The 15,573-nt window shown below is 33.7% G+C and overlaps 1 protein-coding gene across 4 annotated transcripts in view; it reads left to right on the top strand.

Moving 5' to 3' along the window:
• Nucleotides 1–15,573, top strand: part of LOC149072185 (tRNA wybutosine-synthesizing protein 4-like) — a 47,500-nt gene that overhangs the window by 17,447 nt on the left and 14,480 nt on the right. For all 4 annotated transcript variants that reach the window (XM_089246479.1, XM_089246480.1, XM_089246478.1 and 1 more), the window contains 6 exons: nt 2,064–2,211; nt 3,216–3,282; nt 4,228–4,259; nt 11,370–11,460; nt 13,138–13,330; nt 13,720–13,795. In XM_089246479.1, the coding sequence (XP_089102605.1) occupies nt 2,064–2,211; nt 3,216–3,282; nt 4,228–4,259; nt 11,370–11,460; nt 13,138–13,330; nt 13,720–13,795 (607 nt within the window). The remainder of the gene's footprint in view (nt 1–2,063; nt 2,212–3,215; nt 3,283–4,227; nt 4,260–11,369; nt 11,461–13,137; nt 13,331–13,719; nt 13,796–15,573) is intronic.

Here is a 15,573-nt window from a genome sequence, read left to right as displayed (position 1 = left end):
CCCAATCGATGTTTTATCCTCCCTATGTTGGGATCTCATATGAAAGTGTGTCCAGCTTTGATTATTTAATCCTGTTCTGATCTTTGTCTACGATTGCTTAAAAATCAGAGTGTTGTATACCAGGACTGTATAATATATAGCCCTGCTGGTTATGTATCCTCTTCTTTTCTTCACCAACTTTCATTCTTGGATTTTTTACCCCTACAGTAGTGGAACAGCCTGTCATTGGAAATCGATCAAAGATCACAACAGGCCTGAAACATAACCATTTGCTTTTCAGATCTTATCTCTTACGTTTATCTCTCGTGTTTCCATTTTCCCGAAAATGGTCATTAAAATTAGTCCTGTGAAAGAGGAAAGAGCAACTTTTTTTTTTGCTTTGAGCTCTTATAGTAGGCAGGGTCGCTAGTAAAATTTTAGAATTAGAAACTGGAAGCCCCTCCCCTATGATTTTTTCTCAATCTATTCTCCCCCCCCCCCTATTTCGTTCCCAAGCAATGCTATTCTAAAGAAGATTAAATTTTCAACAGATATTTCTCATTGATTAAAAAAAAAATTGCACTCTATTTAAGTACTACTGTGTCATGACTGTAATTTTCCCTATTTCCCAGGACTTTTCCTCTGGATTTTGGGAACGGTAAATCGTAAAACTCCTGGGAAATCACAAAAAAATTCCAGAAAACAGCTGGAAACCCTATTATTGCAGTTATGAAAACCTTATTTGTTGTTAGCAGTTCATGTTGTATGTACTACCTATATACAGCGTTGAGAAAAGATGATGGATAAATTGTCTTTGTGTAAAATGAATTTAGAATTCTAAAACACACACATGTGGTTTGAATCTGATTTTACTTTCAACACAGAATGAAGCATCTAAGTTATTATGAACTACACATTTGTATTAGAGTATGCAAAATCTCTATTCACATTTATGAGTACCACAACCAAGCATGAATAAATATTTTGGACTACTAAATTCAAAATTTTATGGACCTCTAACAAGTTTTTCTATAGGGGTACAAAAACATACTATAAATTAATAATCCTATCTCCATCCACTGCATCAATAAAAATTTCACCGTTTTCATTTTCTCATATCTCTGTTGTGTTGGCAACATGAAGACAAATCAGAATATAATGAAAGAGTGTGATAAACATTTAAATGCTGGTAATGTCTGGATTTTTCCACAGGCCACCAAAATTATCTTGCAAACTATAAATAGATGATCACTGTCATAACCAACTACATAGCTTGTGAAGAAATTCAGATACTACCAGCATTTACATGTTTATTATATTCTTTCATTATTTCTATTAACCACATTTATGTAGTTGATAGCTGGATTATTTAATTTCACCACTAATATCTAGAATAGTGTAAGTTTAGTTTATAGTGTAATGTGTAAGTTTCCTCTTATAGGATGCTTACACTACATGTAAGTTTAATCCACGCCCACTATAACCATTCAAAAACAGTACAGCAGTCACAGTTATATATGCATGCAGAAATATAGAAACATAGAATTACATCAAGAGTTCAATGACAGTGATTTTAATACCCACCCTTTCAGCTTTGAAAAAAACTGCATTTTATACGTATAAAGTGATCTGAAATTTTCTTCCTAGAAGAATGGTAGCCATTTGCATAGGCTTACTTCTGCTTGTCAAACAAATAAGAGGCATACTCATAGAATCAAACCAGCCCCCTCAAACCAAATAATAACCCTTCAGAAAAGGGAAGCAAAGTGATTGTCTCTGCTGAGCATCATCTATTATCTGTGAGTGATTTATTTATGAAATAACGTAAACAGATATTATATAGGTAAAAGTTAAATTTCATTCTGAAAAAAGTTTTTGTATACAGTCATATGGTGTTATTTTATACAACAGATGTAGCATAGTTAAAATTTGGAATTGTACCCACTGGATAAGCATTGTACATAAGGCTGTACAATTTAAACTGAGCAACCGGTATTTTGTAGCACTTTTTATTGCTCAGCAGTATTTGTTCCAACAAATACATAATAACATACTTTTCAAAACATGATTGTTTTCTTTTCAAGTTCTTAAAGCAACAGAATATGTTCTCTTGGGATTGAACATGAATGAGCTGCAAAAAATGAAGTCATTGTTTGACATTCTGGAAGTAGACTATACTTTACCTACATTATTATTAGCAGAAGCTTCTGTTGCATATATGGACATTATCAAGTGAGTTGATCAAACCAATTAAATTTCTTAATAATTTTCTGTATGCACTTCATCTTTGTCAATACTAGAGATGGGACAAATATTCCCATTTATATTTGGTATTTGGCGTATTCTGCTTTTCTGCAAAATATTCATTTTGACCAAATTTTGGTTAAGTATTTGGCAAAATATCTGTGTAAAGCTAAAACATTAGACATAAAATTTAAAATTAATTAAATTTTAAATTTAATTACGTTTAGGTTGAATTAGGGTAGAAAAACATGGATATAAAAATGGAATCTATTCCAACATTGCATTAAGGTGAAAATGAGCATTTTGTAGGGTTCTTGCTTGTCCTATGTGATTAATAGGATGAGAAAGATGAATGTATGGGGCTAGTTTGTTTTTTTTTGCTTGGTATAGTAAAATTAAGAGAGAGCCTATTACACTTTAAACAGGTTACTTTACAGCCTAACACCTTACACAGGTTTAAAAATACAAGAGAATATTGACATGTTAATTAATACCTTATTTCATAGTTTTTCAACCTTTTTTGTCCCATCGCCCCCTTCTTCAGAAATTTTTTTCTCCCACCGCCCCCCAACGCAATCTAACCCATAGGATCCTATGTTATGCCCATTGCTTCTACCGCCCCCCGGAACTTTCCATCGCCCCCAAGGGGGCATTAACACCCACATTGGGAATCACTGCCTTATTTCAATAAAAAATAAATATAAATAAATCCAATGTAAAAAATAAATTATTACATACACATTATATAACTTCATATTTTCCTCATAAATTTGAGGTATGTGAACTACTATAAAAATTAATTATTTCTGATTTCTCTATCAAAAAATTTTCATATCATAATTTTTTTTATGAAGCTAATAAACTTTGTTATTTGGAGATTCGACTGCTGTATCTTTGTATTTAGATTTTTAAAAAACATTGATTTTTTTTTGTCTAAAATTCAGTTTAAAATATGACAGTTTCTCAGTTTTTAACATTTATATTTCTCGCAGTTCCAATCAGTTGATACAATGGATTTGTAAGAGCTTCAAAAACTCTGATTTTGTTATGTATGAACAGGTATGTCACATGATTAAATCTTGATATGTACTAGTATTTTATAATTTTCAAAAGATTGAAAATATTTCGAGTGTTTTATCTCAAATTCAAGGAAATATAAGGGCAGAAATGTACCATAGACCTGTTACACTGCAGATGTTAGGAGACATGATTTACTTCCAAGTTATAACCTAATCATTGTAGCACGGATTATATTTTAGTTTGTTTTCCTTATTTATAAATAATGAGGACTGGTTTTTCCTGCAATAATATCTGATTCTGGATTCTGTAGTATATTAAAACATGGTATAACAAGATTCTATTGTATTGATTTTCACTATTTCGAATGATTAAGTATTCTGTTTCAGATTCAATTTAATAACAGTCTTGAATTCAGAACCAAAAACAGCTTCATTCAAAAAAATGAACCTTTTCTACTTAAAAGCCTTATGGTCACACATCAAATCCTTTATTGACAAATCTAGATTTGAATCTCAGCTTGGTCATGGATGTTTTGGTCCATCATTCATAATCAACTCTAAACCATTGATCTCAGTTTAATTAACCCCATCAGATTATGTAAAATGAGCATGATACAGAAAGTGTAGCTCAGTGATTGATCTAAACCAATGATAATTGATCCAACCAATCATTGTATTGAGTTATTTTTATCAAACCTTGTTAAGACAAGCTTGTTTTAACATGAATGTTTTTCATGTTAGACATTATCAAATTGCTGTTTGTTGGTTAATATCAAATTAGTTTAGTTTAAAATATTTTCCGTGTTTCTTTGACTTAATCTTAACGAGGCTGAAATGTACTTTTTTGTTTTGGCTTGCTTGTGTGTGCACCCTTTTCTAATACTATTACAATCTTCTCCAAGTCTGTTTGCAGATTAAACTGTAGAACCATGTTAATCTAATTCTATCTGACAAAGTGAGAGACTGACAAAGTTTATTCTTGCAGGTTTTTCCAAATGACAGTTTTGGCCTCATTATGTAAGTATGTTTTATTTATATATGCATATGCCTGGAGATAGGTCAAACTATGGAAACCATTATAAACTATATCAAATTGAGCTAGTAAAGGCCTTCAATAGAGACAAATACAAATACAACGCCACAACAGGCAAAATGCCCAACGAGGTGGCTGATAAAAAGATGCCCATAAAAATATGGATGTCATATGTTTCAAAAATACAGCAACCCAATTAAAAATGCGATTAACACAAATTACAAACAATATATACATATTATGAACAGACATTATGAACATATTTATTAATATTTTTGTACTGTAATTATTTACAGAATTTTTAATTAAATAGCAATTACAATTAATGCATGACTAACAATGTTAGTAAATTATTAAATGATTAGGTACAATCAACCCTTTGTTTACAAATCTGCTTGTAATACAAATGGCTCGGTTTGTGAACACTTTGGTTTATGAACACACAAAAATGACTGAATCTCCAGGAAAGGATATTTCAGAAGTCTGTGGTCGCATGGCTTTTTTTTTATTTGAGAGAATTCATTGAAGAATTTTATTTCATCTGAGTAATGCGTTCACGCCCCCAAATATGACTCCTATTATCCACTCTGTTATTCATAATTCAGCAGGTCATTTCAAACTTCAAGAAGTGGGAGAACTGTTTCAAAAATGTTTTACAATCATTTTTGGCATAAAATTAACACTCTCAATGACTTCTCAAAAAACTATCTTAATATTCTGCATTGCATATTGCGTTTGCTGTCATTGGCAAAGCTTAGCAGCAAATATATTTTACAGAACTATGAATTTGGCTCGGAGGATATTGTGACTAGATTGTGTTGTGGGCATAGATTTTGAGGGCTGAGTGGTATTATAGATGATACATGTTAATGAAACCAGACATGGCCCTAGCATTGTTTTCGTTTTGTCTATTTCATACTGTGGTTATTTTTTCACTAACTCATTATTTTAATGGTTTTCATTCATTTTACGTTATCTACAGAAGTTGCAGCAAAAATTCACACTATAAAACTTCAGGGGGGTGCCAAGAATGTATTAATTCATTCACAATTTCACATTGATTCTTATGGGAAAAATTGTTTCAGTTTACAAATAATTCTAGTTATGAACGGACTTGAGGAATGAATTAAGTTTGTAAACTGAGGGTTGACTGTATATTCTCATGTGTATTCCTAGTATTTGCTAGAAATAGATCAATGATGATCAGCAAGTGCTCACTTATTCACCGATTAAAAGAAACTGGGTTTTGCAGGTGGATGTTGGTTAATAATTTGGTAAAATCTTGACGTGATGCTTTGCCAGCATGTCCCTGACTTTTGACAGTTCACTTTGGTAAATTTTAATGTTTGAATTGAATAAGAATGAATGAAATGAATCATTTCTGAATCAATCCCTCCTTAATTAATTCTATACCATGTCACAAATTATTAATGTCCATCATTTCTTCAATACCTTTATATTATAAATTCTGAAGTGTAAGTTATATTTAGTTATTCATATTGCTAGTGTATCCCAATAAGAGTGAAATTTCTGTATTTATTGCACATGTTTCACATTCAGCGAAAACAATGAATTTGGCTTCATGATGCTTGTTTTCAACTAGCAAAGTTATAGAATCAATATTATGCCAACCTTCACTTTTTCAAGTGACACTTTCCTAAACTTACACAATTCCCATACATATCCACATATTTCACAATAACCTATACCTTAAATTTGGTATTGCTTGCCATTTGATGTCTTATAATGAACTAGCTGTTATCTGCAGCTTCACTCGCGTAGATTTGATAAGTTGAAAATTGTTCAGTGATGATTTCCTCATATAATATTTGAACCCCTCGTGACACCATGGGGATGAATTTTCAAAAATCCCGCCTTAGTGAGTCTCTATATTGTAAAATATATAAGTGAACACAAATTTTGTATTTATAGCTTCAGCGATGATTGCCCTATATAACCTTTGAACCCTTACCCCACTTATGACCCCCCTTAGATGCAGGGTGGTTCCAGAGGCTCTGTCTGGGGGGAGGAGGATAATTTTTTTTGTGACAGAATTTTGTAATCTCATGTGGGGGGGGGGGGAGACTTTACAACTTTCTGAGATGTGATGTTTGAGCTGTAAATTTGTGGTGTGACTTTTTCCCCTACTTGATACTTCACCTAAACTGACTTAGTGTATGTGTGGTTTCATGTTTTTGTTTACTTTTATCCCAGAATTGCAAAAACAAATAAATTTGACAGCATGTCTGGAGGGGGGAATAATACCCTGATTACCCCACCCCCTTCTCGCCCCTATGAAATTGCCACTGCTTAAATGTTGAGTTTTAAAAAAAATCTCTTTTTTTTAGTGAGTCTCTACATTACAAAATAAAACTACTGATCAAAATTCATATTTATAGCTTCAGCGGTTTCGGCTCAGCGGGATTTCTATATATAACATTTGAATTCTCTTAGGGTTCAAATTTCGCAAAAACTCCTTCTTACTGAGCCTTTACATGATGAAATGAAAGTATTGACCAAATTTCAGGATGAATTTTCAGACATCCCGTCTTAGTGGGCATATTGTAAAATATAATACAGACTAAATTCCATATTTATGGCTTCAGTGATTTCGGCTCAGCGATGATTGCCTCATGAAACCTTTGAACCAACCTTATGGGGTTGAATTTTGAAAAATGCCTTCTCACAAAAGTCCACATTTCAATGCAAAAATACTGATCAAATTTCGTATTTTTCACTTCAGTGATATTGGCTCAGTGTGATTTCTCAATATAATCTCTGAAACCCCTTATAACCTTCTTAGAGGTTGAATTTCCAAAAACCCTTAGTTAATATTTACATCATGAAATAAAACTCTGACCAAATTTCATGAATTTCAGTGGTTTTGCCTCGGTGTGATTTCTATGCTACCTTTGAACACCCCCTATGACCCCCTTAGTGGTCAAAATTCGAAAACCTCCCTCCATCATAGAGTAAAACTATACTGACCAAATTTCACGACTAGATTCAGCGGTTTTGGCTCATCATGATTTCTCTATGTTACCTTTGAACACCTTTATGACCCCCCTCAGGAAACAAATTTTGAAAAGCCCCTTCTCCATTAATCTTCAAGTCATGAAATAAAACTTCTTGCCAAATTTTATGAATTTCAGCAGTTTTGGCTCAGCATTATTTCTATGTTACCTTTGAACCTCCTTCCTTTTGACCCCCCTTAGTGGTCGAATTTCGGAAAAAAAACCCTTCTTAGTTAGTCTTTACATCAGCCGCTGTAGTGGTCGAGTGGCTATAGTGATGAACTCGCGTCGCAAGGTCCCGGGTTTGAACCCCACCATTGTCATAGTGGTGGTCGGCTGAAGGTGGTTTCCCGTGGTTCCCAACTTCGAGGCGCAAATGCGAGCTGATCTCCCCTTTAAAAAGTCTGGCCACAGAGAGCAACAGATGTAAAAACAGTAAAAATGTAATTCAATCCTACACATCACTCACTTCACTTCTGAAATATAGATGGCAGCACTGAAAAATCAAACACAACACTACATATGCAGTCAGACTGTTAGGTACACTTCCAGCGCAACTCACTAAGTAGTAAATCGCCCATAGATGGTTGACCTGAGTTGTGCTCTGTATGAAAGAAAGAAAGAAAGTCTTTACATCACGAAACAAAACTTCTCTGACCAAATTTCATGAATTTCAGCAGATTCAACTTGGTGTGATTTCTCTATAGCCCCGTTTACATAGGAAATGGAAAAGGCGGGGTTAAAACCTGCTTCAAGAATTTCCACCAATAACTGCTCTTCATTTCTTTCCTTACAAAGGGAAAAAGTAGTCAAGCGGGTGCTAGAACTCCCAATGCTACCACAATATTGCACATGTAAACGGGGCTTTAGTTACCTTTGAACGCTCCCCCATGACACATGTTACCTTTGAACCCCCTCTTTTGATCCCTTTAGGGGCTGAATTTCCAAAAACTCCTGCTTAGTGAGTCTTTACATCATAAAACAAAACCACTAACCAGATACAAATACCAGAGACAAATACAAATACAAATACAACGCCTGTTGTGGCGTTGTATTTGTATTTGTATTTGTATTTCATGTTTTTAGCTTCAGCAGTTTCGGCTCAGCGATGATGAATCAGTCAGTCAGGACATGTTATTATATATATATATAGATAGATAGATAGATAGATAGATAGATAACTGTTTTTTAGATATATAGGAAAATAAAATTTATAATTATAGAAAATATAAAATAATTTTTAACTGGTCTTCAATAAAATATCTTTGTTACTTTTTCATTGAGTTCTTCTAATCTGATCCAAAATAAATGTCATTGGTAGGTCAAGCATTCCCATAAGTGGAGATTGACTTGGAAGTCTGGGGGGGGGGGCAAGATCATTATTGCTGGGGGGGCACGATGATGATGATGTCAGCTTCTATATACAGCCACTGTGGTGGTCGAGTGGTCATAGTGACGGACTCGCATCGCAGGGACCCGGGTTCGAGCCCACCGTCACCACAGTGGTGGTTGGCTGAAGTTGGTTTTCTGTGGTTACCAACTTCGAGCCGATCTCCCCATTAAAAAGTCTCGCCACAGAGAGCAACAGGCCTACAAACAGTACAAAAATTCAGTCACTACACATCACTCACTTCACTTCACTTCTGAGATACAGATGGCAGCACTGAAAAATCATACACAACACTAGATACACACTCAGACTGTTAGGTACACACACAATTCCGGCACAACTCACTAAGTAGTAAATTGCCTATGGCAATAGACCTGAGTTGTGCTCAGTTTGAAAAAAAAAGCAAAATAAAAGCTCATAAAAAAAAACCCTTTGGGGCTCCGTGGCCACTTTAGAATAATAAAAGAAATCAATAAATTTGATAAACAAACAAAAAAAGAGGCCTAAAGGGTACCGCCATATAAATAATGTACTAAAAAGGGCTCCTCAAATTAAACAGGGCTCCGCCATAGAAATTATTCACTGAAAAGGGTTCTGCAAGTCAGAAAAGGTTGAGAACTGCTGCATTAGATCAGTCGACTCCACCTTTGATGCTGGGAGGACAACGCCCCCCCCCCCCGTATCTCCGCCCATGAGTATTCCCCAAACATGAATAAATGACTGCAGCCTATTTTAATGATTTCATATCCCCCCCACGGTTTTTTTTGCTTGTTTTCATAATCACTTTAGGTTTTATGTGATGCATAGAAGAAGAGAAGGTCCAAATATGGGCTACATGTATCATTTTGAGGTGTGACCAGCTACACATTCCTTATTTTCAAAATATGTTGATATGTTATTACAACCTAAAACAAGTAAGGATCAAGATTGGAAAGAAAAATATACTAACGAAATTCTGTTATTTTATAACAAATTTATTAACAAAAGTTGTGAAAATGATAGTTTCCTAAATGATGGTCTGAGTATGGGCCACCCATAATATATTTGTAGAAATAATCAAAAAAATTAATCACACACACAGAGAAACACAGCGAACCTTCAAAGTACCCATTTCCTTGTCCCTGACAGCAGCTATCGCTTTGCATATACAGTCTGACCCTGATTTAATGAACCCTGATTCAATGAATTTCTCAATTTAATGAATTTTTTTGTGAAATTCTGGCAAAAATAAAGGTCAAACCCTTATTTAATGAATAAAAAAACCAAGGGCGTAGCGGGGGGAATTGGGTAAATAGGTGAGCAGGTGATTTTCTCCGGAAATATGAGAAAATTACCAAAAAAAGGGGGAAAAGATGACCAAATCTATTGTTCTATCACTTTAGTCCCCCCCCCTGAAATGAAAGTGGTTATCGCCCTCCGAACAAAATTTCTGGCTACAGGCCTGAAAAACCTTGATATAATAAATATTTTTTGAGCTGTCCAAATTTTTTTTTTCTTATTTCTTGTCACCCACAACTACAATCCAAAGATTTTGACTACTAGGAATTGACCTTCAGCCCTTCACAGACAAACAAAAATGAGGAAATAGGAATGTGTTCCTTTTTGAATAAAGAAGACAATAAAGCCATTCAGAATGTATGTGGAAAGATTCAGCAATCGGTGTAACACCAATACCATAAAACATTGTGTTGTCCACATGTTTAAGTTTTAGTAAAAAAAATAAAGTTGCTTCAAGTTTGTGCTCTGTTTTGACAAGTAAAAAATGGTGGGTCATCTGAAGAGAAAACATTTTTCTGATAAAAGTGTTGGATATATCAAACAAACCTGTTTCCAGCAATTTCTTCATGCATCCTGACTTTACTTTTTTTTTCATTTGTCAGAAATTAACTTGTAACAGCAACCTCCAAAATAAGTAGCTTTTAAAATTTGCCATTTTGAGTGTGTTTATGCTCCTAATCAATTTGACCCTAATTTAACGCGATTTCCTTGATTTAACAAATAAAATTGTTGATTTCTTCCTTTCATTAAATCATGGTTCGATTGTTTATCTATATATCTTATTCTAAAAATGAAATAAACTAATAATGTAAGTAGATAAATATAATACATTGTTATCAAAAATTGTCTTCACATGTCTGTAAAAGTTTTAAGAACTTCATATGAACTCGGGGTCATCTTAATGCAGGGCCCACGCAGGCATGGCCAAGTGCATGAAGACCTCATCATAATGAGATTTGGTATTACAACTTTCAAGAGTAAGTATTGGAGATTGATTGACAGGTACTTAACGGGCCCCCCAGGACATCACTGCCTGAAGTCCCATGGTGCTGTTAAGATGACCTTGTATGAACTTGATATATAAGTATGAGAAATTATTCTTATGAATAATAATATTTCAACAAAAATGATGATTCAACTGTTTAAGACCTTTTTCCTTACCACAATGTGATGCTTTCATGCCCGTGCCACCAAGTTGCAGAACCTTTTACTAGCTCATTCAATATCTAGCCCATTTTGAACTTCTCGTCTGCCATTGGTCACTGAGTAAAACTGAAAATAATGCTTAATCATGTGAAAATGAAACATGTTTAGAGAAAGAATTAATATTTTAAAATGATGGTTAGTGTGATTTGTTGTTTGAAAATGACTCAAATCAATTTATCTGAAAAGCATTTTCCAACCTATTTCAGGAAAAAGCACTTCATATCACTAGGCAGCCCTCTGAAATCCATTGATACATATCCTGATCCACAATCACTATGCAACCGGTTTTCAAAAGCGGTATTAATTTATTTTTCATTCAAAATAAATTTCTAATATTTTTGTTGTAAAAAATATTCATTATCATATTTTAATTTTTTTATTATTGATCTTTGTTCATACATTTCTCATCTGAATCTGTGTGTTCTTTATACAGATATATAACTGAATCCCTGCATAAATATTCTCTAAAAGTCGATAATGATTTTATTGACACTGTTTTTTTTTTCTTTGCTGAAGTCTAGACTGAATTTTCTTATTGAGTTCATGAACTAAATTTTGAAAAATAATAAATAAGTCATGCAGTTTTAAGCATAATAATATGGATATGATTATACTACAGGCATCCTATGTATTCATTTACTATGATGTCTTCTTTCTCTTAATCCTTAAACTAGAAATCCATAGTCAAGGGGCGCTTCCAGAGACTCTGTCTGGGGGATAATTTTTTTCAGACAGTTGTTTGTAATCCCTGGGGGGGGGGGGGGGGTGGTCCATGTTTTACAACAAATTTTTCTTTTAGTGTGGGGTTTTCATTTCTTTGTCTGGGGGGGGGGGGTGATCCCGATTATCCCCCCCCCCATGAAACTGCCATAGTCTATAGTTACTGCTCAATCACTTTCTGATGACTCACATTACAAGGAGAATATAAGGAAATTTTTGTGAACTTCTCTTGAGCACTATTGATCTTTACCAATAATTCTCTTCAGGGATGATACAATAAACCTGGAAGTGCTGTATTCATTGAAATCATTCACTATCAAGTGTGTGTGTGTGTGGAGGCGCCGACATCAAGAAAACATTGTGGGGTGGAAGTTGCTGGTCGTCCTGTATATACAGGACTCAAGCACTTATGCAAGAGAGAGAGGGTGCATTGCATTGTTTTTTCAGAAATTATTGGAGGGGCTCATTCCTCTTGCAAAATTTATTGGGGGAGGGGGTTCAAATGGCCTCAGCCCCCCAGGTTCTGGCACCTATGCTATCAAGTGTGAGTCATGTAGCATCAAACTTCTATAATGGTTTTGGTGGGAGAATGTTGGTTTTTGGTTATCTCTGAATAGCCAATTAAATCTAATTTTGGCAGATAGATGCGAGTGAAATGTTTGAAAATTAAAATCTCTTTAGACTATTAGAACACAGTCTCTTTAAGCTCAGAATCTTCTAACGATCACTGTAGGTCTTCTGAAGAAAGCTTAAGACGTGTATACATTAGCGGGCAGATCGTACAATGTGAGCATTTTCAATTGGTTGTTCAGTAATATCTACAGTGTTGTGAATGATTCTTGTGCTGTTTGAACTGGATCTGCCAGGAATCGGTTTTTTCAATGAATTCAAAGGGAAGAAAAGGAACACAAAGGAAGTTTGTGTACCCATGAATGGGTTAGAACCACTGCAGGGATGGTACAATACAAGATCAGTGCACACTAATGTATGTGCGCTTTTAGATGGGACAAAAATAGAAGAAACATTCGACGGGGAAACTCATTCCCACGTCGACTGGAATTTTTTAATCTTCACAAATATGAAATAATGGTAAATGTTCAAAACCATTTTTGACAATTTCATGTTTTTGGGAACTAAATTGTTGAAACTAAAGGTTCATTGTGTTTGAGATTAAAAAAAATGAATTCTAAAACCTTTTTGAAAATAAGCTAATCATACTATTATAACCATTTAAAATATGTTAATTTTCAATAGGGTTGGCCTAAAACTCACTACATAGTAATGAGTGATTTTTTTCACAATCTTCCTGATGAGGAGAAAGTCAGGCTACAAACTCTTGAAGTTTTTGATGAGTATGAAACATGGCATCAAGTGTGTTCACATTATGTTATGATATGTGCTTCTCAAGGTCCTCTTTCAAAATTCTACAATATCACCTGGGATATAGGTTAGTTTGAGGATTTCTCTTATAATTTGTATATTGGATTATTTTTCCAGTGTTATTTTTTTTTAATTTTTGTATTGTTTAATGGGCTTTTGACATAAAACTGATTTAAAAAGAACAAAAATTAACAAACAGAAAAAATGATTTTTCTTAACGAAATAAAATGTTGAAATAAACAATAGTACATATGTGTGCGTGTGCATACACACATGAATAACTTGTAAACAGGATAGCAAGCATGTGAATATGAATTATAAATTATTCAAATTGCAAAGGGAGAGAGATTCATGGTTGACCTTCTATTTGCATTGGATGAAAGACTGTATTCTTTTGTTTTTTGATAATTTTACTTTCAATGTGCAGCCATGATATAAAATTAAGACAATTTTCAGATGTACCAAAAATGATGAATCTCAAGTCTATCACTTGCCCCATGCCAAGAAAGGAAGCTGCTTGTCATTTCCAAAGGTGATGCTTTAATTTCTTGATACAATAGAATCTTGATACAACAAAATCTAAGGTCCAATAAAGAAAATGTTATACTAGAAATTTTTGTTTCAATATGTAATTCCATTATCCAATATAATTTGAACTGTGATAATGTGAAAATTTCTCTGCTTTTGAATAATAAACTTTTTTCATTGAAATAAATAACTGGTTGATAAATCAAAATTAGAACAGTTATTTGAAGATTAAATAATTAACTACATAGGTACTACTACATTTAACTACATGCTTATGGTAGGAGTTTGTTATAAACCACTGAATAAGAGAATCCAAATTACATCTCCAAACTTCATGAGGAAATTTTATACATGTGTAAGTATAAGAGGGTTGTCATATTAGGGGATTTCAATTACCAGGGTATCAATTGAGAGAACCTATCAGCTAGAGATCAATATGAGAAAGGCTTTTTAAGTTGGTGCTTGATAATTTTTTGTATCAGCAGGTACCACAGAAGCCACTAGGGGTACTTTTATTTTGGATTTAGTTCTTTCTAGTTCCTGATCTTGTTGAACATACTTTGATGAGGGATGAGTTTTTCTTTAGTGATCATTGTCACGTTAGTTTTCTCTAACTTTTCTTCAGATAAAGCTGATAACATAAGAATGATTCCTTGTTTTCGAAGAACCAACTTTGACCTTTTAAGAGAAAGTGTAGCAGGGGTTTTAAAAGACCAGTTGCAATCAGTTAGAATTATCTTACCCTGCGTCCCAAAGCAAGTTCTCGTGGGACACGTGCTTAATAGGGTTGCTAATAAGTGGAATAACTTTTTTCCTGTGGCCGTGAATTCTAAACACAATCGACATGTTTAAAAAGAAGTACGATAAACATAGTGGGATAAATCGAGAAACTATCCATACTTAGATAAGACAACCATAATCTTTCTTTGGCAGTATATTATATAGTATTAATTATTAGTTGTTTTTTTTTTTCATTTTTCATGATACATACTGTATATGGTTTTATATTGTGTTGCTGTATTGTGGTTATATCTAATATCCATATTTTTATGGGCATCTTTTTTTCAGCCACCTCATTGAACATTTTGCCTGTTGTGGCCTTTGTATTTATTCACAAAATTTTCATTTGACCAGATTCACCTTTAACCCAAAACTGAGACTAAGAAGAGAACAGAAATCTCATGAACTGCACCAGGATATTTGATGTATATGCCAAACAATTTTAAAGTTTTGATCTGCTCTGTCAAAAAATAAAAGAAACAATAAACTTTTTAGTTGACACTTTTTTTTTGTAATGAGATTTCGAAGGAAAATTGCTTGGTTAAAATGAGAATTTTTATGCATTTTTATACCACACTGGCTGTACAAACCTTTGAAACTTGCAGCCAGAACACCATGAATTGCGCACCATATATTCTTAATAACAAATTATATTTATTATGATAGTTATTTTATCATATCATATCCTTATATATGAAATAGCAAAAAAAAAAATATTTTTTTCCTCATACACATACATGTCATATCCATAGAGTGCATATGTACAAAATGAAATTTATACTAGTATTTTATAAAAACAATTAATTTCTTTCTCTTATATATTGTGTTGTTTTCTTTCTGCAAAAACCAACAGTAATCACTCATCATTGAAGGGTCCCACCTGCTTTGATTCCCTAAAACCCCTTCATTGTAGATGTGAAGGATGCAGCACATCTATGTGAAAACAAAATCACTTGCTAGTTTCCTTATTTGAGGACTTACAAGAAGAACGTCTCATTTAAT

Source organism: Pholcus phalangioides, unplaced genomic scaffold (assembly GCF_987345545.1).
Source record: "Pholcus phalangioides strain wild (caught in Gottingen) unplaced genomic scaffold, Ppha-v1.0 ptg000017l_1, whole genome shotgun sequence".
Classification (NCBI taxonomy): domain Eukaryota; kingdom Metazoa; phylum Arthropoda; class Arachnida; order Araneae; family Pholcidae; genus Pholcus; species Pholcus phalangioides.
This window is presented reverse-complemented; position numbering and strand designations above follow the sequence as displayed.